At 42.6% G+C, this 17,101-nt stretch overlaps 1 protein-coding gene across 9 annotated transcripts in view; it reads left to right on the top strand.

Annotated features, from left to right (window-relative positions):
- TBC1D32 (TBC1 domain family member 32) overlaps nucleotides 1–17,101 on the top strand; it is a 205,113-nt gene that overhangs the window by 30,832 nt on the left and 157,180 nt on the right. For 8 of the 9 annotated variants that reach the window (XR_012902655.1, XR_012902654.1, XM_075924062.1 and 5 more), the window contains 5 exons: nucleotides 8,858–8,936; nucleotides 9,623–9,726; nucleotides 9,819–9,880; nucleotides 10,806–10,950; nucleotides 11,416–11,475. Coding sequence is in view for 7 of the 9 variants with exons in the window: in XM_075924062.1 (XP_075780177.1) it covers nucleotides 8,858–8,936; nucleotides 9,623–9,726; nucleotides 9,819–9,880; nucleotides 10,806–10,950; nucleotides 11,416–11,475 (450 nt within the window). In the remaining 2 variants the exon portion in view is untranslated. Of the gene's footprint in view, nucleotides 1–7,594; nucleotides 7,787–8,857; nucleotides 8,937–9,622; nucleotides 9,727–9,818; nucleotides 9,881–10,805; nucleotides 10,951–11,415; nucleotides 11,476–17,101 lie in introns of those variants that run through there. The other variant, XM_014577943.3, reaches the window with a different exon arrangement.

Here is a 17,101-nt window from a genome sequence, read left to right as displayed (position 1 = left end):
TTAATAAAGCACTGCAGCCTTCACAGACACAGCCCTTCCCGCCCCGGTCAGACTCACTTAGAGCTGAGAATTGAGGGCTTACAGTATGATAGGAGCTAATTTGGCTACAACAAATCAGGAAAGAGATCTTGGAGTTATCGTGGATAGTTCTCTGAAAACTTCCACACAGTATGCAGCAGCGGTCAAAAAGGCAAATAGGATGCTAGGAATTATTAAGAAAGGGATAGAAAATAAGACCCAAAATATCTTACTGCCCCTGGATAAAATAATGGTACGCCTATATCTTGAATATTGTGTACAGATGTGGTCTCCTCACCTCAAAAAAGATATTTTGGCCTTAGAAAGGGTTCAAAAAAGGGCAATGAAAATGATTAGGGGTTTGGAACGGGTCCCATATGAAGAGAGGTTAAAGCGACTGGGACTTTTCAGACTGGGACTTTAGAAAAGAGGAGACTGAGGGGGGATATGATAGAGGTATATAGAATCATGAGTGGTGTGGAGAGGGTGAATAAAGAAAAGTTATTTATTAGTTCCCATAATAGAAGAACTAGAGGACACCAAATGAAGTTAATGGGTAGCAGGTTTAAAACTAATAAAGTTCTTTACACAGCATGAGGTCAACCTGTGGAACTCCTTGCCAGAGGGGGCTGTGAAGGCTAGGACTATAACAGAATTTAAAGAGAAGCTAGACGGTTTCATGGAGGTTAGGTCCTTAACAGGCTATTCGCCAGGGGATAGAAATGGTGTCCCTGGCCTCTGTTTGTCAGAGGCTGGAGAAAGATGGCAGGAGACAAATCGCTTGATCATTGTCTTTGGTCCACCCCCTCCAGGGCACCTGGCACTGGCCACTGTTGGCAGGCAGGCTACTGAACTAGATGCACATTTGGTCTTACCCAGTACATCCATTCTTATGTTCTTATGGCATTGGAAAAAGTTCAGAAATAAGATTCCAGATCCCCAGAGAACTGGGCCGTGCCAGCGAAAACTCATGATACCATCTACATGTTTTGTTAGTCTATAACGTTCTACCAGACTAGTTTTTGTTTCTTAAATTTATCCCGGCTTTGGTCATCTTGCTGCTACCGATTGGAATCCAGGCGTGTCCGTGACAATTCGCTCACCCCAGCTGACACGAGCCCCTCCACCCCCACTCCTACCCAAAGCGCATCGCAGACACTCCAACATTATGAGCCTGAAGAAGATTAACTCTCTGACCATGAACAATCTCAGGGAGTTTCTCCGACGGACCCATCCTCGTCTTCTTCTGACAAGGTGGTATTTTCAGGAGACTCATCACTGACCGATGACCTCTGAGAGTTTCAGGATCTTTTTAAGCGGGTTGCAGACAGTCAGTAGGTCCAGCTTACTGAAGTACAGGAAAAGCAGCACCGTCTTTTGAAAAATTTGCAGCCTTCTCAAAAATCCAAGGTCGTTTTTCCACTTAAGGAGGCTGTTTTAGAAGTGGCCGATGACATATGGCAAACACCGGCTTCTGTCCCTGCGACCAACAAGAGCACAGATTAGAAATACTTTATTCCTTCTGAAGGGATGGATTTTTTTATTCACACATCCGCAACCTAGCTCCCTTGTGGTTAATGTGGTACTGCAAAGGGCCAAGGCCCCACAATATAAGAACAGTACCAATGACAAAGATAGTAAACGGTTGGACCTTTTTGGTAGAAAAGTTTGTCATCTCCTCTGACCTTGAAATTGGCCAATTATGTGGCTCTCCTGGCGAATCATAGCTTTGATAACTTTACCAAACTAACCACACTTATAGAGCACTTCCCGCATAGCAAACACTAGATTCTAAAATCTGTGGTGCAGGAGGGATACACCACTTCCCGTACGGCTCTGCAGATCATGCTCGATATTGCTGACACAGTCGCATGATCGACTGCAACCTCAGTGGAAATGCACAGAGCCTCAGGGCTCCAATCCACAGGAGTACTCAAAGAACTGCAATCAAAGATGGAAGACCTCCCCTTCAATAGACAAAAGCTATTTGCAGAGAAAACCGATGAAGTTCTACACACCAGCAAGGACTCAAAAACTACACTAAGAACATTGGACATGTAAACACCACTGTATAGATGCAAATCAGAGGCATAGGCCCTTCCCATACTCTGCACCTCAACATAGACCGTTTAACCAGCACCATCGACATGGCACACAAAAATGGCGTCCTCAGAACAATAGGATATCTAACCAACAGAATAACTGGCAGCAAGTTTGGTATGCTGTTCAAGGGCCTGCAAACCATTCCTCTTATTGGTCAGCAATGTGAAGACCAATTGGCCACCGGTTGTTTCATTACTGCCTAAGACCATTACAATGAAGGCGGGCCACCATCATGACCAACCAGTGGGTCCGCGAGTTAGTAACGTCCAGCTATTCCATTCCTTTCACTTTGTTCCCTCCTCATCCTCCCTGTCCTTTTTCAGGGGCTCCTCTCACTAGACTCTTCTGAGGCCAGAGGTATGTCTCCTCACCATCGGAGCAGTAGAGAAAGTACCTGAAGAGTTCAGGGGCAAGGGCTTTTATTCCCATTATTTTCTCACCCAGAAAAAGTCAGGTGGATGGAGACCAATACTAAACCTCCGCCGTCTCAAATGACATCTTTGCAAACAGAAATTCAAGATGGTGACATTACCATCTGTTGTCCCAGCTCTTGACAGCAGGGATTGGTTTTGCATCCCTCAACCTACAGGATGCTTACTTTCATGTCACGATACATCTGGCGCACTGGTGTTTCCTAAGATTTGTCGTTGGAGTCGAGCACTTCCAATACCGAGTCTTACATTTCGGCCTGTCTTGGATGTCCAGAGTGTTTTCCATGGAACTTGCGGTCATCGCAGCCCACCTCCATCGTGCTGGGATCATAACCTTCCCCTGTCTCGATGATTGTTTGATCAAAAGCCCATCCTTCAACGACACGCTATAATCCACCACCATAACCAGGGCAGTCTTCGATGCTCTTGGCCTTATAATCAACTTACAAAAATCATCAATGACACCACAACAATCTTTGGAATGCATTGGAGCACGCCTAGGCTCATCCACTGCCCTAACACAAGCCCCACGGTTTCCATACTTAGCTGTCTTCAACTCACGGGACACATGGAAGTTACCACATATGTCGTAGCCCATTCAACACTTCACCTGAAGTGCCTTTAGCAGTGGATAGCCTCAGTCTACATTCCTGGCAAACATGATGTGCACAGGTGAATCGCAGTGCCACCAAAAGATTTGAAGTCTTTGAGTTGGTGGACCATCCCCACCAACATGTTAGCTGGTTAATGGAGTTTGACAATCAGCTAGCCAAAAACTCAAAAAATCATAGCAACATGTTTTTTAAGTACATGAGAAGCAGGAAGCCAGCTATACAGTGGGGCCCTTGAACGACAGAGATGCTAAAGGAGCAATCAAAGATGATAAAGTAATTGCAGAGAAGCTAAATGAATTATTTTCTTCTGTCTTCATGGTTGAGGATATTGGGGAGATTCCCAAACCTGAGCCGTTCTTTTTAGGTGACAAATCTGAGGAATTGTCCCAAATTGAGGTGTCATTAGAGGAAGTTGTGGAACAAATTGAAAACTTAACAGTAACAAGTCACTGGGACCAGATGGCATACACCTAAGAGTTTTAAAAACTCAAATGGGAAATTACTGAACTATTAACTGTGGTTTGTAACCTATGCTTTAAATCAGCTTTTATACCTAATGACTGGAAGATAGCTAATGTAACGCCAATATTTTAAAAGGGCTCTAGAGGTGATCCTGGCAATTACAGACCAGTAAAACTAACGTCCGTACCAGGAAAATTAGTTGAAACCATAGTAAAGAATAAAATTATTGGGGGAAAGTCAACATGGTTTCTGTAAAGGGAAATCATGCCTTACTAATCTGCTAAAGTCCTTTGAGGGGGTCAACAAACATGTGGACAAGGGGGATCCAATGGATATAGTATACTTAGATTTCCAGAAAGCCTTTGACAATGTCCCTCACCAAAGGCTCTTAAGCAAAGTAAGTTATCATGGGATAGGAGGGAAGATCTTTTCATGGATTGATAACTGGTTAAAAGACAGGAAACAAAGGGTAGGAATAAATGGTAAATTTTCCAAATGGAGAGGATCTAAGGATCTGTCCTGGGACCAGTTGTACTCAACTTATTTATAAATGATCTGGAGAAAGGGGTAAACAGTAATGTGGCAAAATTTGCAGATGATTCCAAACTGCTCAAGATAGCTTAAAAAAGATCTCTCCATACTAAGTGATTGGTCAACAAAATGACAAATGAAATTTAATGTTGATAAATGTAAAGTAATGCACATTGGAAAAAATAATCCCAACTATATGTACAATATAATGGGGACTAATTTAGCTACAACTACTCAAGAGAAATCTTGGAGTCATTGTGTATAGTTCTCTGAAAAAATCCACTCAGTGTGCAGCGGCAGTCAAAAAAGCAAATAGAATGTTAGGAATAATTAAAAAAGGGATAGAGAATAAGACAGAAAATATCGTAATGTTTCTGTATAAAACCATAGTATGCCCACATCTTGAATACTGCGTACAGATGTGGTTGCCTCATCTAAAAAAAAAAAATATTGGCATTGGAAAAGATTCAGAAAAGGGCAACAAAAATGATTAGGGATTTGGAATGTGTCCCATATGAAGAAAGATGAAAAAGACTTGGATTTTTCATCTTAGAAAAGAGAAGACTGAGGGGGGATATGGTAGAGGTCTATAAAATCATGACTGGTGTGGAAAAGGTGAATAAGGAAAAGTTATTTACATATTCCCACAATGTAAGAAGGTAGGGGTCACCAAATTAAGTTAATAGACAGTAGGTTTAAAACAAACAGAAGGAAGTTTTTCTTCACCCAGCACACAGTCATTCTGTGGAACTCCTTGCCAGAGGATGTGGTGAAGGCTAGGACATATTCATGGAGGTTAGGTCAATCAATGGCTATTAGCCAGGATGGGTAGGAATGGTGTTCCTAGCCTCTGTTTCTCCAGAGGTAGGTGACAGGGGAGGGATCACGTGAGATTTATCTATTGTGTCCCCTCCCTCTGGGGCATCTGGTATTGGCCAGTCATCAGACAACATACTGGGTTGGATGGACTATTGGTCTGAGTCAGTATGGCTGTTCTTATGTTCTTATAGTGTACCTTTGTACTGACCTCAATGCATGCTGCAAATTACGACCAATGCATCTTTGATAGGCTGGGGAGCACATCTCGATGGCCATCGCTTTCAGAGCCACTAGTCCACAAAAGAAATCTCCCATCGTATCAACCTCCTAGAATTGAGAGCAGTTTTTGACGCATGGAAGCACTTTGCCACTCTTATTCGGGGCCACACCATCAAGGTGCTTACTGACAACATAACCACTGTTTTCTACATAAACTGTTAGGAAGGAGCTTGATCATGTTCCCTATGCGCGCAGGCAATATGCTCCAGCACGACATAACGATTCTAGCCTCATACCTACCTGGCAAAGACAACACTACTGCAGATGTACTCAGCAGGTTCTTTCTCACAGACCACAAGTGGGAACTACATTATCGAATACTACAAGATGCTTTCTGCCTCCCAACCATAGGCCTATACACCACACATCAAAACACGAGTACTACTGCTCTGGAGCAGGAATCGGGCTGAGATCTCTGCGAGATGCTTTCCTCCTCAACTGGAGCGATCAGCTGCTTTTCCTCCGACTCCTCTGATACCGAGGGTCTTAGAAAAGATCATCAGAGACAGTGCAACAGTAATCCTCATAGCCCCCTTTATCTGCATCAGACATGGCTTTGCATGTCTCCTCACCCACCCTATCCCCTACCCAGACACCACGACCTGCTCACCCAGGACCAGGGAGCCCTAGTGCACCCTCAGGCCAATCACCTTCGCCACACAGTGTAGTTCCTAGTTGATTCCAGGATGCAGGAATGAGCTGTTTCCAAGATGTTAAACTTGTTCTACTACCAAGTAGAAAACTCATCACACAGGTCACTTACCTGCACAAGTGGCATAGGTTTCATTCCTGGTGCATGGAAAATAGTCTAGATCTGACCTCTGCCCCGATTCATTGCATTCTCGACTATATTTTGCATTTAAAACACTCTGGCCTAGCGCTGTCATCTCTCAAGGTTCACCTTGCTGTGATCACTGCCTTCTGGCAGCCAGTTGAAGGGCTAATTGGTATTTGCTCACTCGACTACAGAGTGTATGTCTATAATATCCACCCTAGTTTGAACTAGGGTGTCTAACAGTCATTCGAACTTGCAAATGAAGCCCGGGATTAAATATCCCGGGATTTATTTGCATGTTGCTGGGCGCCACCATTTTTAAATGCCCGGTAGTTCGAACTCCCTGCCCGCGGCTACACGCGGCACGGGCTAGGTAGTTCGAACTAAAGCCCCTAATTCGGACTACCATTACTCCTCCTCATCACAGTAATCCGAATTAGGGGCTTTAGTTCAAACTACCTCGCCCGTGCCGTGTGTAGCCACGGGCAGGGAGTTTGAACTACCGGGCATTTAAAAATGGCGGTGCCCGAGAACATGCAAATAAAACCCGGGATATTTTAATCCCAGACTTCATTTGCAAGTTCGAATGACTATGTTAGCCACCCTAGTTTGAACTAGGGTGGCTAGTGTAGACATACCCTAAGAGATTAATGATAGGGATGGCAAATCTCTACTCACCACATAGAGAGCCACCTCAACCATGGAACTTAGAAATGATCTTGGATGCTCTAACATGACACTTCTTCAAACCCTGCCCTCCACCGCTATTAACCACCCAGGTTACCTTTAGCAATAACATCTGCCCATAGGGTAGGGGAGCTCGCTGCTCTCTGCTACATCTCCCTATACAGTGTTTACAAGTCAGGGGTTATATTCCACCCTCAACTGACCTTCCTACTAAAACTAAACTCGGATTTTCATATCAATGAGCCCAACCTTCTACGCCTAGCCACAGTCCTCCCACTGTGGCACCGCACATCAGATGTGCGTAGAGCACTGGCCTTTACATTGATTGAATATAACCTTTCCGGAAATCTTAATGATTGCTGATTTCGATGGCTGATCGTTCCAAAGGCGAGTCTCTCTCTGCACAACGCATCTCCAAACTCATCACTTTGTGTATTGTGCATTGCTACTCATTACAGAACAAACCTCTGCCAGAGATATCAAGAAACCATACTACCAGGGCAGTAGCAGCTTCTACAACTTGTCACGTAGGGGAACTCCTTGAGAAATCTGTCGAGCTGCCACGTGGTCCTCTAACTACACCTTTGCGAAGCATTGCGCTATCCCCAACAATTTCATTAGTGACTCAGCAGTTTCCTCTGCATTACTGTCCATAGCGGTGAAATCTTAACTCCTAATCCCACCTTCCTTATTTTTGGGCCACTGCTACGAAGTCATCTACAGTGGGGCACCCACAGGGACACCACTTGAAGAGGAAGTTACTAATTTTGGTGCAGTAACAATGGTTCTTCGAGATGTGTGTCCCCGTGGATGCTCCACTACCAGCTCTCCTCCCTGCTTTGGAGTTTCTCCTTTATGTCTTTCAGATACTCAGCAATTAGGAGGAACTGGCAGGAGCCGGTCTGCATGCTCTAAGAAACAGCACGAATGGCACGATGCGCCTAACTCGTATGCAGACCACTTCTGACAAATCTCCTATCTGAGGCAAACCCACATCTCAGTGGAGCACCTCTGGTGGAACAGCCATGGTGACACACATCTCCAAGAACTGTTGTAACTGCGCCAAGGTGAATAACTTTCTCTTATTATATAAAATGTGATGGTAATCTTTCACAGTGATGTATTTTTCATTGTCACAAAAGATATACTTCATGAATATACATGTGCGTTGTTCAGAAAGAAAAGTATGATGTTTTCTTTATTGGTTTGGACATGACCCCTTGGGGATATCTCCTGGGGAAAAAGCAATGAAAATAAAATGATGTGATATTTTTTCAGTGTGGACATACCCCCATATCTCCTAAAACTAAAATAGTTAAAGCTGCACCAGATGCTGTTATTTATCTCTCTTCTTCTTTTTCCTAAGTAGTTCTTTTATTGGTTTAACAGCAGTGGCTAATCTTCTATCATTAGTGTTATTATGTGAGGGTATGTCTACACTACCCCGCTAGTTCGAACTAGCGGGGTAATGTATGCATACCGAACTTGCTAATAAAGCCCGGGATTTGAATTTCCCGGGCTTCATTAGCATAAAGCCGGCGCCGCCATTTTTAAAAGCCGGCTAGCGCGAACCCCGTGCCGCGCGGCTACACGCGGCACGGGCTAGATAGTTCGAACTACGTAGCCATTCCGAACTATCTGTACTTCTCGTTCGGAATGGCTACGTAGTTCGAACTATCTAGCTCGTGCCACATGTAGCCGCGCGGCACGGGGTTCGCACTAGCCGGCTTTTAAAAATGGCGGCGCCGGCTTTATGCTAATGAAGCCCGGGAAATTCAAATCCTGGGCTTCATTAGCAAGTTCGGTATGCATACATTACCTCGCTAGTTCGAACTAGCGGGGTAGTGTAGACATACCCTAAGTTACTTGCATTTTGTATGACTTTAAAATAATTAAAATATGCTAATATAGACCCTGTTTCTGTGATGCAAGATCAGGGCACTGTTCTTTTTAGATTGTAGGTTCTTGATACCACGGACTGTTGCTTTTGTACCCGTATAAAGCACCAGTGCATCTTTAGTGCTATGTATGTAGACTGTAATATTGAACGAAGCATGGAATAAATATTAGTTGTATCCTATTTTGCACCATGCTAATAAAGTAATTTGTTCATAGGTTACTAATTTTTTTTTTTCTAGGACAAAATATTGAGATTCTATGCAAAGATCTTTTCCTCTTCTCCACTAAATATGACAAGGGACATTTATACAAGTTTAGGTATGTGCATTTAGTCATGTTTTAAAAGATTTTCATATTTCATATGGTTTTTTGAAATTATTTTTAAAAAACCGAAATTCATTACCTAATGAAGTTTACATTACAACAGGTTGCCTCCTTGGTCTGGCATCCTTGGGACCTGACCAGTCCCAAATGAGGGAATTTGTTGAAACAGGGGAAGTCCCCTGTTACCGGCCTTACAGCCTGTTGCTCCTCCCTGTGGCTGGCTCCGCTCCAGCCCCACTGCCATTGGGCTGCAGCCCCGCTGCCGCTGTGTTCGGGGTTGGGTGCAGCAGGCTGGCTGGGCTCCACAGAGATGGACTCCCCGCCGTGGACCCACTTCTGCACCCTCCACAGCTAAGGCTCTCTGGGGACGGAGCTTGCCAGCTGCTGAGCCCCACTGGGGCTTTCCGTAGGCAGGGCTTGATAGCCCTGCTGCTGCCCCACCTGGCTAGGGTTCCTTGGGGACGGGGTTTGCCAGCTGCTAATGGTCCTGCTCCTGCTGCGCCTCACCAGGGCTCCCTGAGGATAGGGGCCCTGGGAATGGGGTCCCCGGCTGCCTCTGTCCCCACTGGTGGGGTTCTCCGCTGCAGAATTGCCATCTGACTCTCACTCCCCAGCGCCAGGGCTTCTGGATTTATGAGATTTAACCTGTAGTAATACTGTGGATTTTTTTCTCTTTTCAGCAAAACATTTAGAATTGTACTTTCTTTCTGGAGAAAATTGTATTCCTGCCGTTTCAGATGGTGTAGACATAACTAACCCAGAAATAATTCGTTTACTTAAAAAGGTAGAAGTTAATTTTCCATCTCTTTAATTTATTTAATTATAGAAGTATTATTAATTCTTTGCCTTTTTAAATTGTAATCCTTGTGTTCACAGGTGCGTCTTCTAAATGAGTACCAAAGAGAGGTTCCCTCTTTCTGGATTCGTCATCCAGAAAAGTATGTCACCTTCAATCAGTATTTCTAAAATAACGTTTTTTACATTAGCGTTAAAGGCTCAAAATTTTGTCAAAAGATTAATAGTGTGTATCCAAATGTCTGCATTTTGCGGGGAATGGAAAGTTTTCAGTCCTCTGTGCCTCTCAGCCTTTCCTCCTACTGTCTTTCAGCCGTCAGGCCCCATATCTTTGGGGAAGCAGACAAACACTTTTCCCTGCTAGTTCCATTGTATTCTGGCATTATCTGCATGACATCAGTTTCCCATTACTGCACTCAAAATAATCTACCTCCTCTCCATTCTTTCTGGAAACTTTATCCTCTCCTTGCTTCTACTAGCATATAACAACAGATTTCAGGATTCCCAATACTCAAACAGTAAATTTGGTGGTTGGATATGTAGCAATCTTAATCCTAAATCATTGAGGCTCCAGTGCCGCAGCATATAAGAACTGCTTTGCTATTGGAGGTGTTCTCTTTCAAATGAGATAATAGTGGCTAACCACTTTCAGAAGTCAATAGCATTTTTCCCGACAGTCTGAGACTTTGGCTCCATGGTTTTGGCCAAATCCAAGTCTGAATTAATGATGTTTTACTTACCTAAATTCCCCAGCGATTGAATGATAGTATATTCTTTTTCCTAATAATAGTTCTTATACATAGTTAAACATTTATCTTCTTTTATCTTTGAGGAGGTGACATTTCAATGGTGGGTAAAGCTGTTGCTACAAAACTCTTTAATGATAAAAATTAAATATTTTCTCAATTTAATGTTTTCCAGTGGGAGGCATCGGATACCAATGGGCATTAAGCCCATGGTTGATGATAAAGATGAATATTATAAGCAAGATTATTTGTGAATGGTATCAGTATAAATGTAATTTGATTTAACATTTGACCAAGTTTTTTTTTCTAATAATCTTTTGAGGTATATGGAAGAAATAGTTGAGAGTACCTTATTGTTGTTCTCAGTAAAACGTGAGCAAAGACAACATGTGTCTCCAAAGCTTTTGGATCCAATATACTTCTTAGCTCTACTTGATGTCAAAGCTGTGTGGTTCAAAAAATGGATGGTAAGAAAAAACTCATACATCTGCTGATAGATTTTAAGTGTTTTGAAATTAGAATTAGCTATACTCCAAGGGAATACAAAGGGTCGGTACAAATTCTGCCCCTCACAATATACCATTCAGGATTTACATAGCTCCATATGAAGCCATATCCTGTAATCTTAAGCATAGTTATTTGTTTCCTAGTTTGGAGCATGCGTAACTGCACATTGTGTTTATTTTCATTCTGACCTGTCTCTAAAACTGCTGCAGTTTTATTATAATCTTCTCCTTTTTTGCCATCCTAATCTAGTGGCAATAGAAAAATATACCACTATGCAATATTGATTAACATAAGTTAGAACTTAATTCTGTGCATTTTATTCTGTGCAGTAATTATTGGAATAGAATTGGAGAACTTTGATTTTTGTGTTGCAAATTAAAAATTAAAGTATAGGTGTTCACAGTATTTCTGTTTTACATTTTTAGCATGCAAATTATAGCAGAACCGTGGTGCTAAGGCTCCTTGAAAAAAAATATAAATCGCTGGTAAGTCTATATTTCTGTTGCCATATTCTGCTTGAAATTTATGTCCAATTTGGTCCTTGTGGTTTGAGCATTTATTTTTGCTTGTCTTACATTTTAGACATTTCTCCCTTTGATGGACCAAGTAATAATTTTTAAAATCAGTTAAGTCTCTGGTTTAAAAAAATGTTTCAAAATCTGGTAGTCTGTTACTTAATGTTAAGTGCGATATGTGGCATGCAAGCAGATTTGAATAAGGGGATTTTGAAAATTCTGATAAAAGCTATTTAATAAATGGGACTGTTGTTTACGACTATGTAGCTGTGTTATATTATAACTGTTGTGTAAGCTATACAAATAATGATAAAGAACAAATCATGTCAAACCAATCTGATAGCTTTCTTTAATAGGATAATGAGTCTTGTGGATAAGGGAGAAGCAGTGGGTGTGGTATACCTAGACTTTAGTAAGGCGTTTGATACAGTCTTGCATGATATTTTTATCAATAAACTAGGTAAATATAACTTAGATGGGGCTACTATAAGGTGGGTGCATAACTGGCTGGAAAACAGTACTCAGAGAGTAGTTATTAATGGTTCACAATCCTGCTGGAAAGGCATAACAAGTGGGGTTCCTCAGAGGTCTGTTTTGGGACCGGCTCTGTTCAATATCTTCATCAACGATTTAGATATTGGTATAGAAAGTACGCTTATTAAGTTTGCAGATGATACCAAGCTGGGAGGGGTTGTGACTAATCTGGAGGATAGGGTCATAATTCAAAATGACCTGGACAAATTGGAGAAATGGTCTGAGGTAAATAGGATGAAGTTTAATAAAGAAAAATTCAAAGTGCTCCACTTAGGAAGGAACAATCAGTTTCATACATACAGAATGGGAAGCGACTGTCTAGGAAGGAGTACAGCAGAAAGGGATCTAGGGGTTATAGTGGACCATAAGTTGAATATGAGTCAGCAGTGTGATGCTGTTGCAAAGAAAGCAAACATGATTCTGGGATGCATTAAAGGTGTGTTGTGAGCAAGACACGAGAAGTCATTCTTCCGCTCTACTCTGCGCTGGTTAGGCCTCAGTTGGAGTATTGTGTTCAGTTCTGGGCACCACATTTCAAGAAAGATGTGGAGAAATTGGCGAGGGTCCAGAGAAGAGCAATGAGAATGATTAAAGGTCTAGAGAACATGACCTATGTAGGAAGGCTGAAGGAATTAGGTTTGTTTAGTTTAGAAAAGAGAAGATTGTGGGAGGACATGATAGCAGTTTTCAGATATCTAAAAGGGTGTCATAAGGAGGAGGGAGAAAACTTGTTCATCTTGGCGTCTGGGGATAGAACAAGAAGCAATGGGCTTAAACTGCAGCAAGGGAGGTTTAGGTTGGACATTAGGAAAAAGTTCCTAACTGTCAAGGTAGTCAAACACTGGAATAAATTGCTCAGGGAGGTTGTGGTATCTCCATCTTTGGAGGTATTTAAGAGTAGGTTAGATAAATGTCTATCGGGGATGGTCTAGATAGTATTTGGTCCTGCCATGAGGGCAGGGGACTGGACTCAATGACCTCTCGAGGTCCCTTCCAATCCTAGTATTCTATGATTCTATGAAACACAAGAAAATTGGTCATAAAAACATATATCTTGATATTGGTTTAAAACTGTTAATGCAATATTAGGATTATGAAATCAAGTATCATCAATCAGAAATTTTAAGGCTAAGGCAGAACATATCTGTGACGGAGCCCCCCCCCCCCAATGCTTTATGAAATGGACTTATGGACATGAATATACATAACTCAAAGGTGGTTTGTGCGAATTATTTTATGTAATCCATCGATCTTCATGTCTTGATTTGCTTGTTCTGTTTATCTTACTCTGTTTTATGTATCATTTGTGTGTGTAAAATTAGACACAGGGAGTGGGGAATAATTTGTGAGTTTCCAATGTGTGAATGGGAGACATGGAGAGTGTTACCTGCAACTTCTAGATGAGCCACTGTTAAACAATCTTTTGTCCTTAAGTCTGAGCAGTGGTTGGTAGGGAGTGGCCTCAACTCTTTAACAAAAGGAATAGGAAAGGAATAGGTCTTTTTGGCTGGGCTGCACCTGAAAGAAGGAGCCTGAGACCCCAGGGTGGGGAAGACAGCCCTGGTTTAGAGTGGCAGTTGGAAAAGAGGTTTTAGGGAGAGTTTAAGTTTGCACTGAGGTTTCAGTGGAGAATTAGACAAGCGGTTTTGTTTCTTTTGATTTGTAACCTACTTTGCTCTGCCTGTTTTCACTTATTACTACTTAAATCCTACTGCTTCAACTTAATAAAACCATTTTTATTTTCTGTCAAACCCAGTGCAAGCGATTGTTACCTGGAAAGGCAACCAGGGTGCACATTCCCCCTTTCACTGTTAAAGGGGGCTTACCTAATTTTTGGGGTTTGATCCCATCTGGGGAGTGCTTTCTCAGGAGGCTGGGCCCTAAACTGCACTCTCCTTGGACCTGAAGTGGTTCATTGTTTGTACTGCTTCTCGGTGGGGGCAGGGACCTCAGCTCGGGGTCTTGGCTTGGAGAGATCAGCTGAGCTGGCCCAGCAGGACTGGGCGGTGAGGAGCCCCAGAGAGCAGGAAGGTGAGTGGCAGTGGCCGTGCAGCACCCTGGGAGGCACCCCTGAGGGGGTCGTCTGTGACCACACCCCGTCACAATATCAAATATATAAAGCATCAATACTGCAACCTGTGCCCTATAAGCAGACCCCTGGTGGCAGTTGAGGTAGTGAGAAGTATGAGTTCAAAAGACTATATTGAAATGTGCCAGTACCATGGACTTTTGACACAACGTATCAAGTGGGTTTCCTGGGGAATCCTTAGGGAGTGGATAATGCAAATTCCAGAGCCTGAATTATGCAAAAATCCTGAGGAGACTACTTACTAGCTCTCTTGACTCAAGATCTTAAGAAACAGCTGAACTGTCCATCTGGAGTCTGGTTCCTGGTCTAAAAACTGACATGAATCAGAGGAGTAAACCCAGCTGTGAAATTTGAAAGACTAACACCTACCAAATTCCTGTATTGGAATGTAGGGTGATCATCGGTAAGCTTTTAATGTTCATGTAGATTATTTTTTGTTTTCATATGCTTTCTCTGATTATTTTGCCCCCAAAATAAATGCCTTTTGCTTTGTGAAGGCCAGCAAAGTAGCTGGCGTGTACTGTACAGCCCTGGAAGAAGAGTTAACTGCAGGTGCTGAATCCTGGTCAGATCTCCTGGAATATCACAATGAGGTGCAAACCCCTAAACATAACCCCCTGTTGCACTGAGGATCACTAAGGCCTAAATTTGCATCTGATTTACGTTATTAAAACCTCAGTGGAAGTTGCAGTCGACGCCAGACCTCATCTATCATAGGTGTTTGCTGTCCCAAGAATGCCGCAATAAATGAAAACGTGACTCACTTTAAAAGAGCCAAACCATATATTGTAAAAGTTTTAAAAGCATAGCAAGGAAAAGCAGGTAAACACTTTTTATCCCAACCCCAAGAAGGAAAGAAGATAGAAAAGTACCCCACAAACACAAGGTTACACAAAATACAATAATTACACAGTCCAGTAGTTGACAGTGGGTGAGAAGCTCCTCTCTCTCAAACCTTTGGCTAATTTAAAGCCTCTGGTGAAAGACAAGGAGGAGATCCCTCGCAGTGGTGATCCTCTGCGGTGCTCTCGACCTCAAGCCTTAGGGCTCCTTCTGAGCCCTCAACGAGGAGCGGAGAGGCGATCCCTCAGAGACCCTGAGGACGGGTATGGTGCAGACAGGTGGTGATGATCCTCGTCTGGGGCCTTCCGCTCCTAGTCGCAGGAATCACTGGTGGAGACTTGCCTGGCGCTGGTCGTCTGGTGTCTTCTATTCTTCAGCAGGAACCAGTGATCGACGAGCTGTACCTGTTCCCTATACTGGACACAAAAGCTAGCTAGCTAACACGATGCTCCCGTCATGGACAAGTACCCGGCCGCTGGTGCAGTGAATCGACGTACTAATCCTAACGGACACACTCGATGATGAGAAGCTAGCTAACCCTAACTAACTAACTGAGACTGACAGGGTGACACAAACACAAGCAAGGTGGAAAAGGCGTGAACGAACACAGACAACTGTTAGCCAGGCCTTCAAAGCACCCTTCTCATAAATATTCATGATCTTTCACATTAAAATCATTGGACCCTGCATAGGAAAACAAGGGTCCGTGATTGGGTGCTTTGATAAACAAGATGTAACAGCCTGGATCAGTGTCCCGTGTGCAGCAGCAGAGTGGGACATGTGCAGCTACTTGCGTGCTGTGTGCAACACTCCTAAAAACTTCTATATTAACATTCCTAACAGCTACTACATATTCATAACAGATCATACATATTAATGATTGCTTATACATATTAATAAGGTGTCAAAAATGAGCAGGCTACACCCCTATTCTCAAAGGAGAGAGATACAGATCTCTATCCCAAAAGATGTGACATCTGAGAAGCCTAAAACCTTTTGTGGGTACCCTAAAAAAAAAAAAAAAAAAGAAGACAACCAGGAGGAGAGTCAAAGGTGCAGTTGGCCCTAAAAGAGTGACTCCTTGCACTTGCAAGAAGCTTCTCGGTAGGGTTCCATGGAAATGCTAGTGGGGGAACAACCTGTATGGACAACCCATGTAGATCAGAGCTATATTTTATAAAGCATGTTAATGCAAATGAAGACATTTGATGTAATGTAGGTATAGATGCACATATAGATATATATAGGTAAAATTATAATAAATAATCCTGGGAGATTGTCTTGGTTACGACAATCTTGTAAGCCACTCATGCGGCCAACTCACTAGCCTAGGTTGTCCCTCACTGATCTAGCTTGTAACACCATAAGAATTCAAGCCAGTACTAAATTTCATTAGTCAGATCCAGTGATATAGATACCATTCTACAGTACATTGGGAGGGAGAATAAAAAAGAATGGGCTTTGAAAACCGGAGTAGGTGTAATTTGAAGCATGAGATATACATCTACCTGTGTATTGGGCAAAGTGACTTAAAAACATGGCTATTAAAAGTGAAAAGAGACCATGAGTGAAATTACCGAAAACAGTGATTAAAATTTGGGATAAAGAAAGAAAAAGGGTAAAGAAAGCAATTGGCTTTTTTTGGACACATATAGCTTATTCTCCTGGCATCTTCAAGATGCTACCGTGCAACATATTTTTTTTTAGTTCGTTCGTTATTTGTGGCAAAGCTTTCTTGAAAGAATGACCATATGGCAAATTATGTGGCATGGGAGAGGCATTGTCAGGATTGCAGGTAGAAAGAGTATAACACTTTAAAGGGAGGAGAGAGGGCATAGACCCTACTGCAAAAACATTGGGGTCCACTGACTGATTTCCCAGAAACTGGAAGAACTGAGAAGTTGATAAAGGCAAGCTCAGTGAGAGAAGCCCGTTTTCATCAGATCAGGTGGAGCAGGAATGGGTTGGCTGGAAAAAGGCTGGTAGAAGCTCCCAGGTAGATATTGAAATGATTATGGAGTTACCTGAACTATATAGTTTTATCTGCCAGGTAATCTCAAACATCTAATAATAAAGTTGTGTACTGATTAAACCATACCCAGTGTCTTCTGTTCTTCTGGTATAACTGGA

Source organism: Pelodiscus sinensis, chromosome 3 (assembly GCF_049634645.1).
Source record: "Pelodiscus sinensis isolate JC-2024 chromosome 3, ASM4963464v1, whole genome shotgun sequence".
In the NCBI taxonomy this organism is placed as follows: Eukaryota; Metazoa; Chordata; order Testudines; family Trionychidae; genus Pelodiscus; species Pelodiscus sinensis.
Note: the sequence above shows the minus strand (reverse complement) of the source record. Positions and strands in the feature narration are given on the sequence as shown.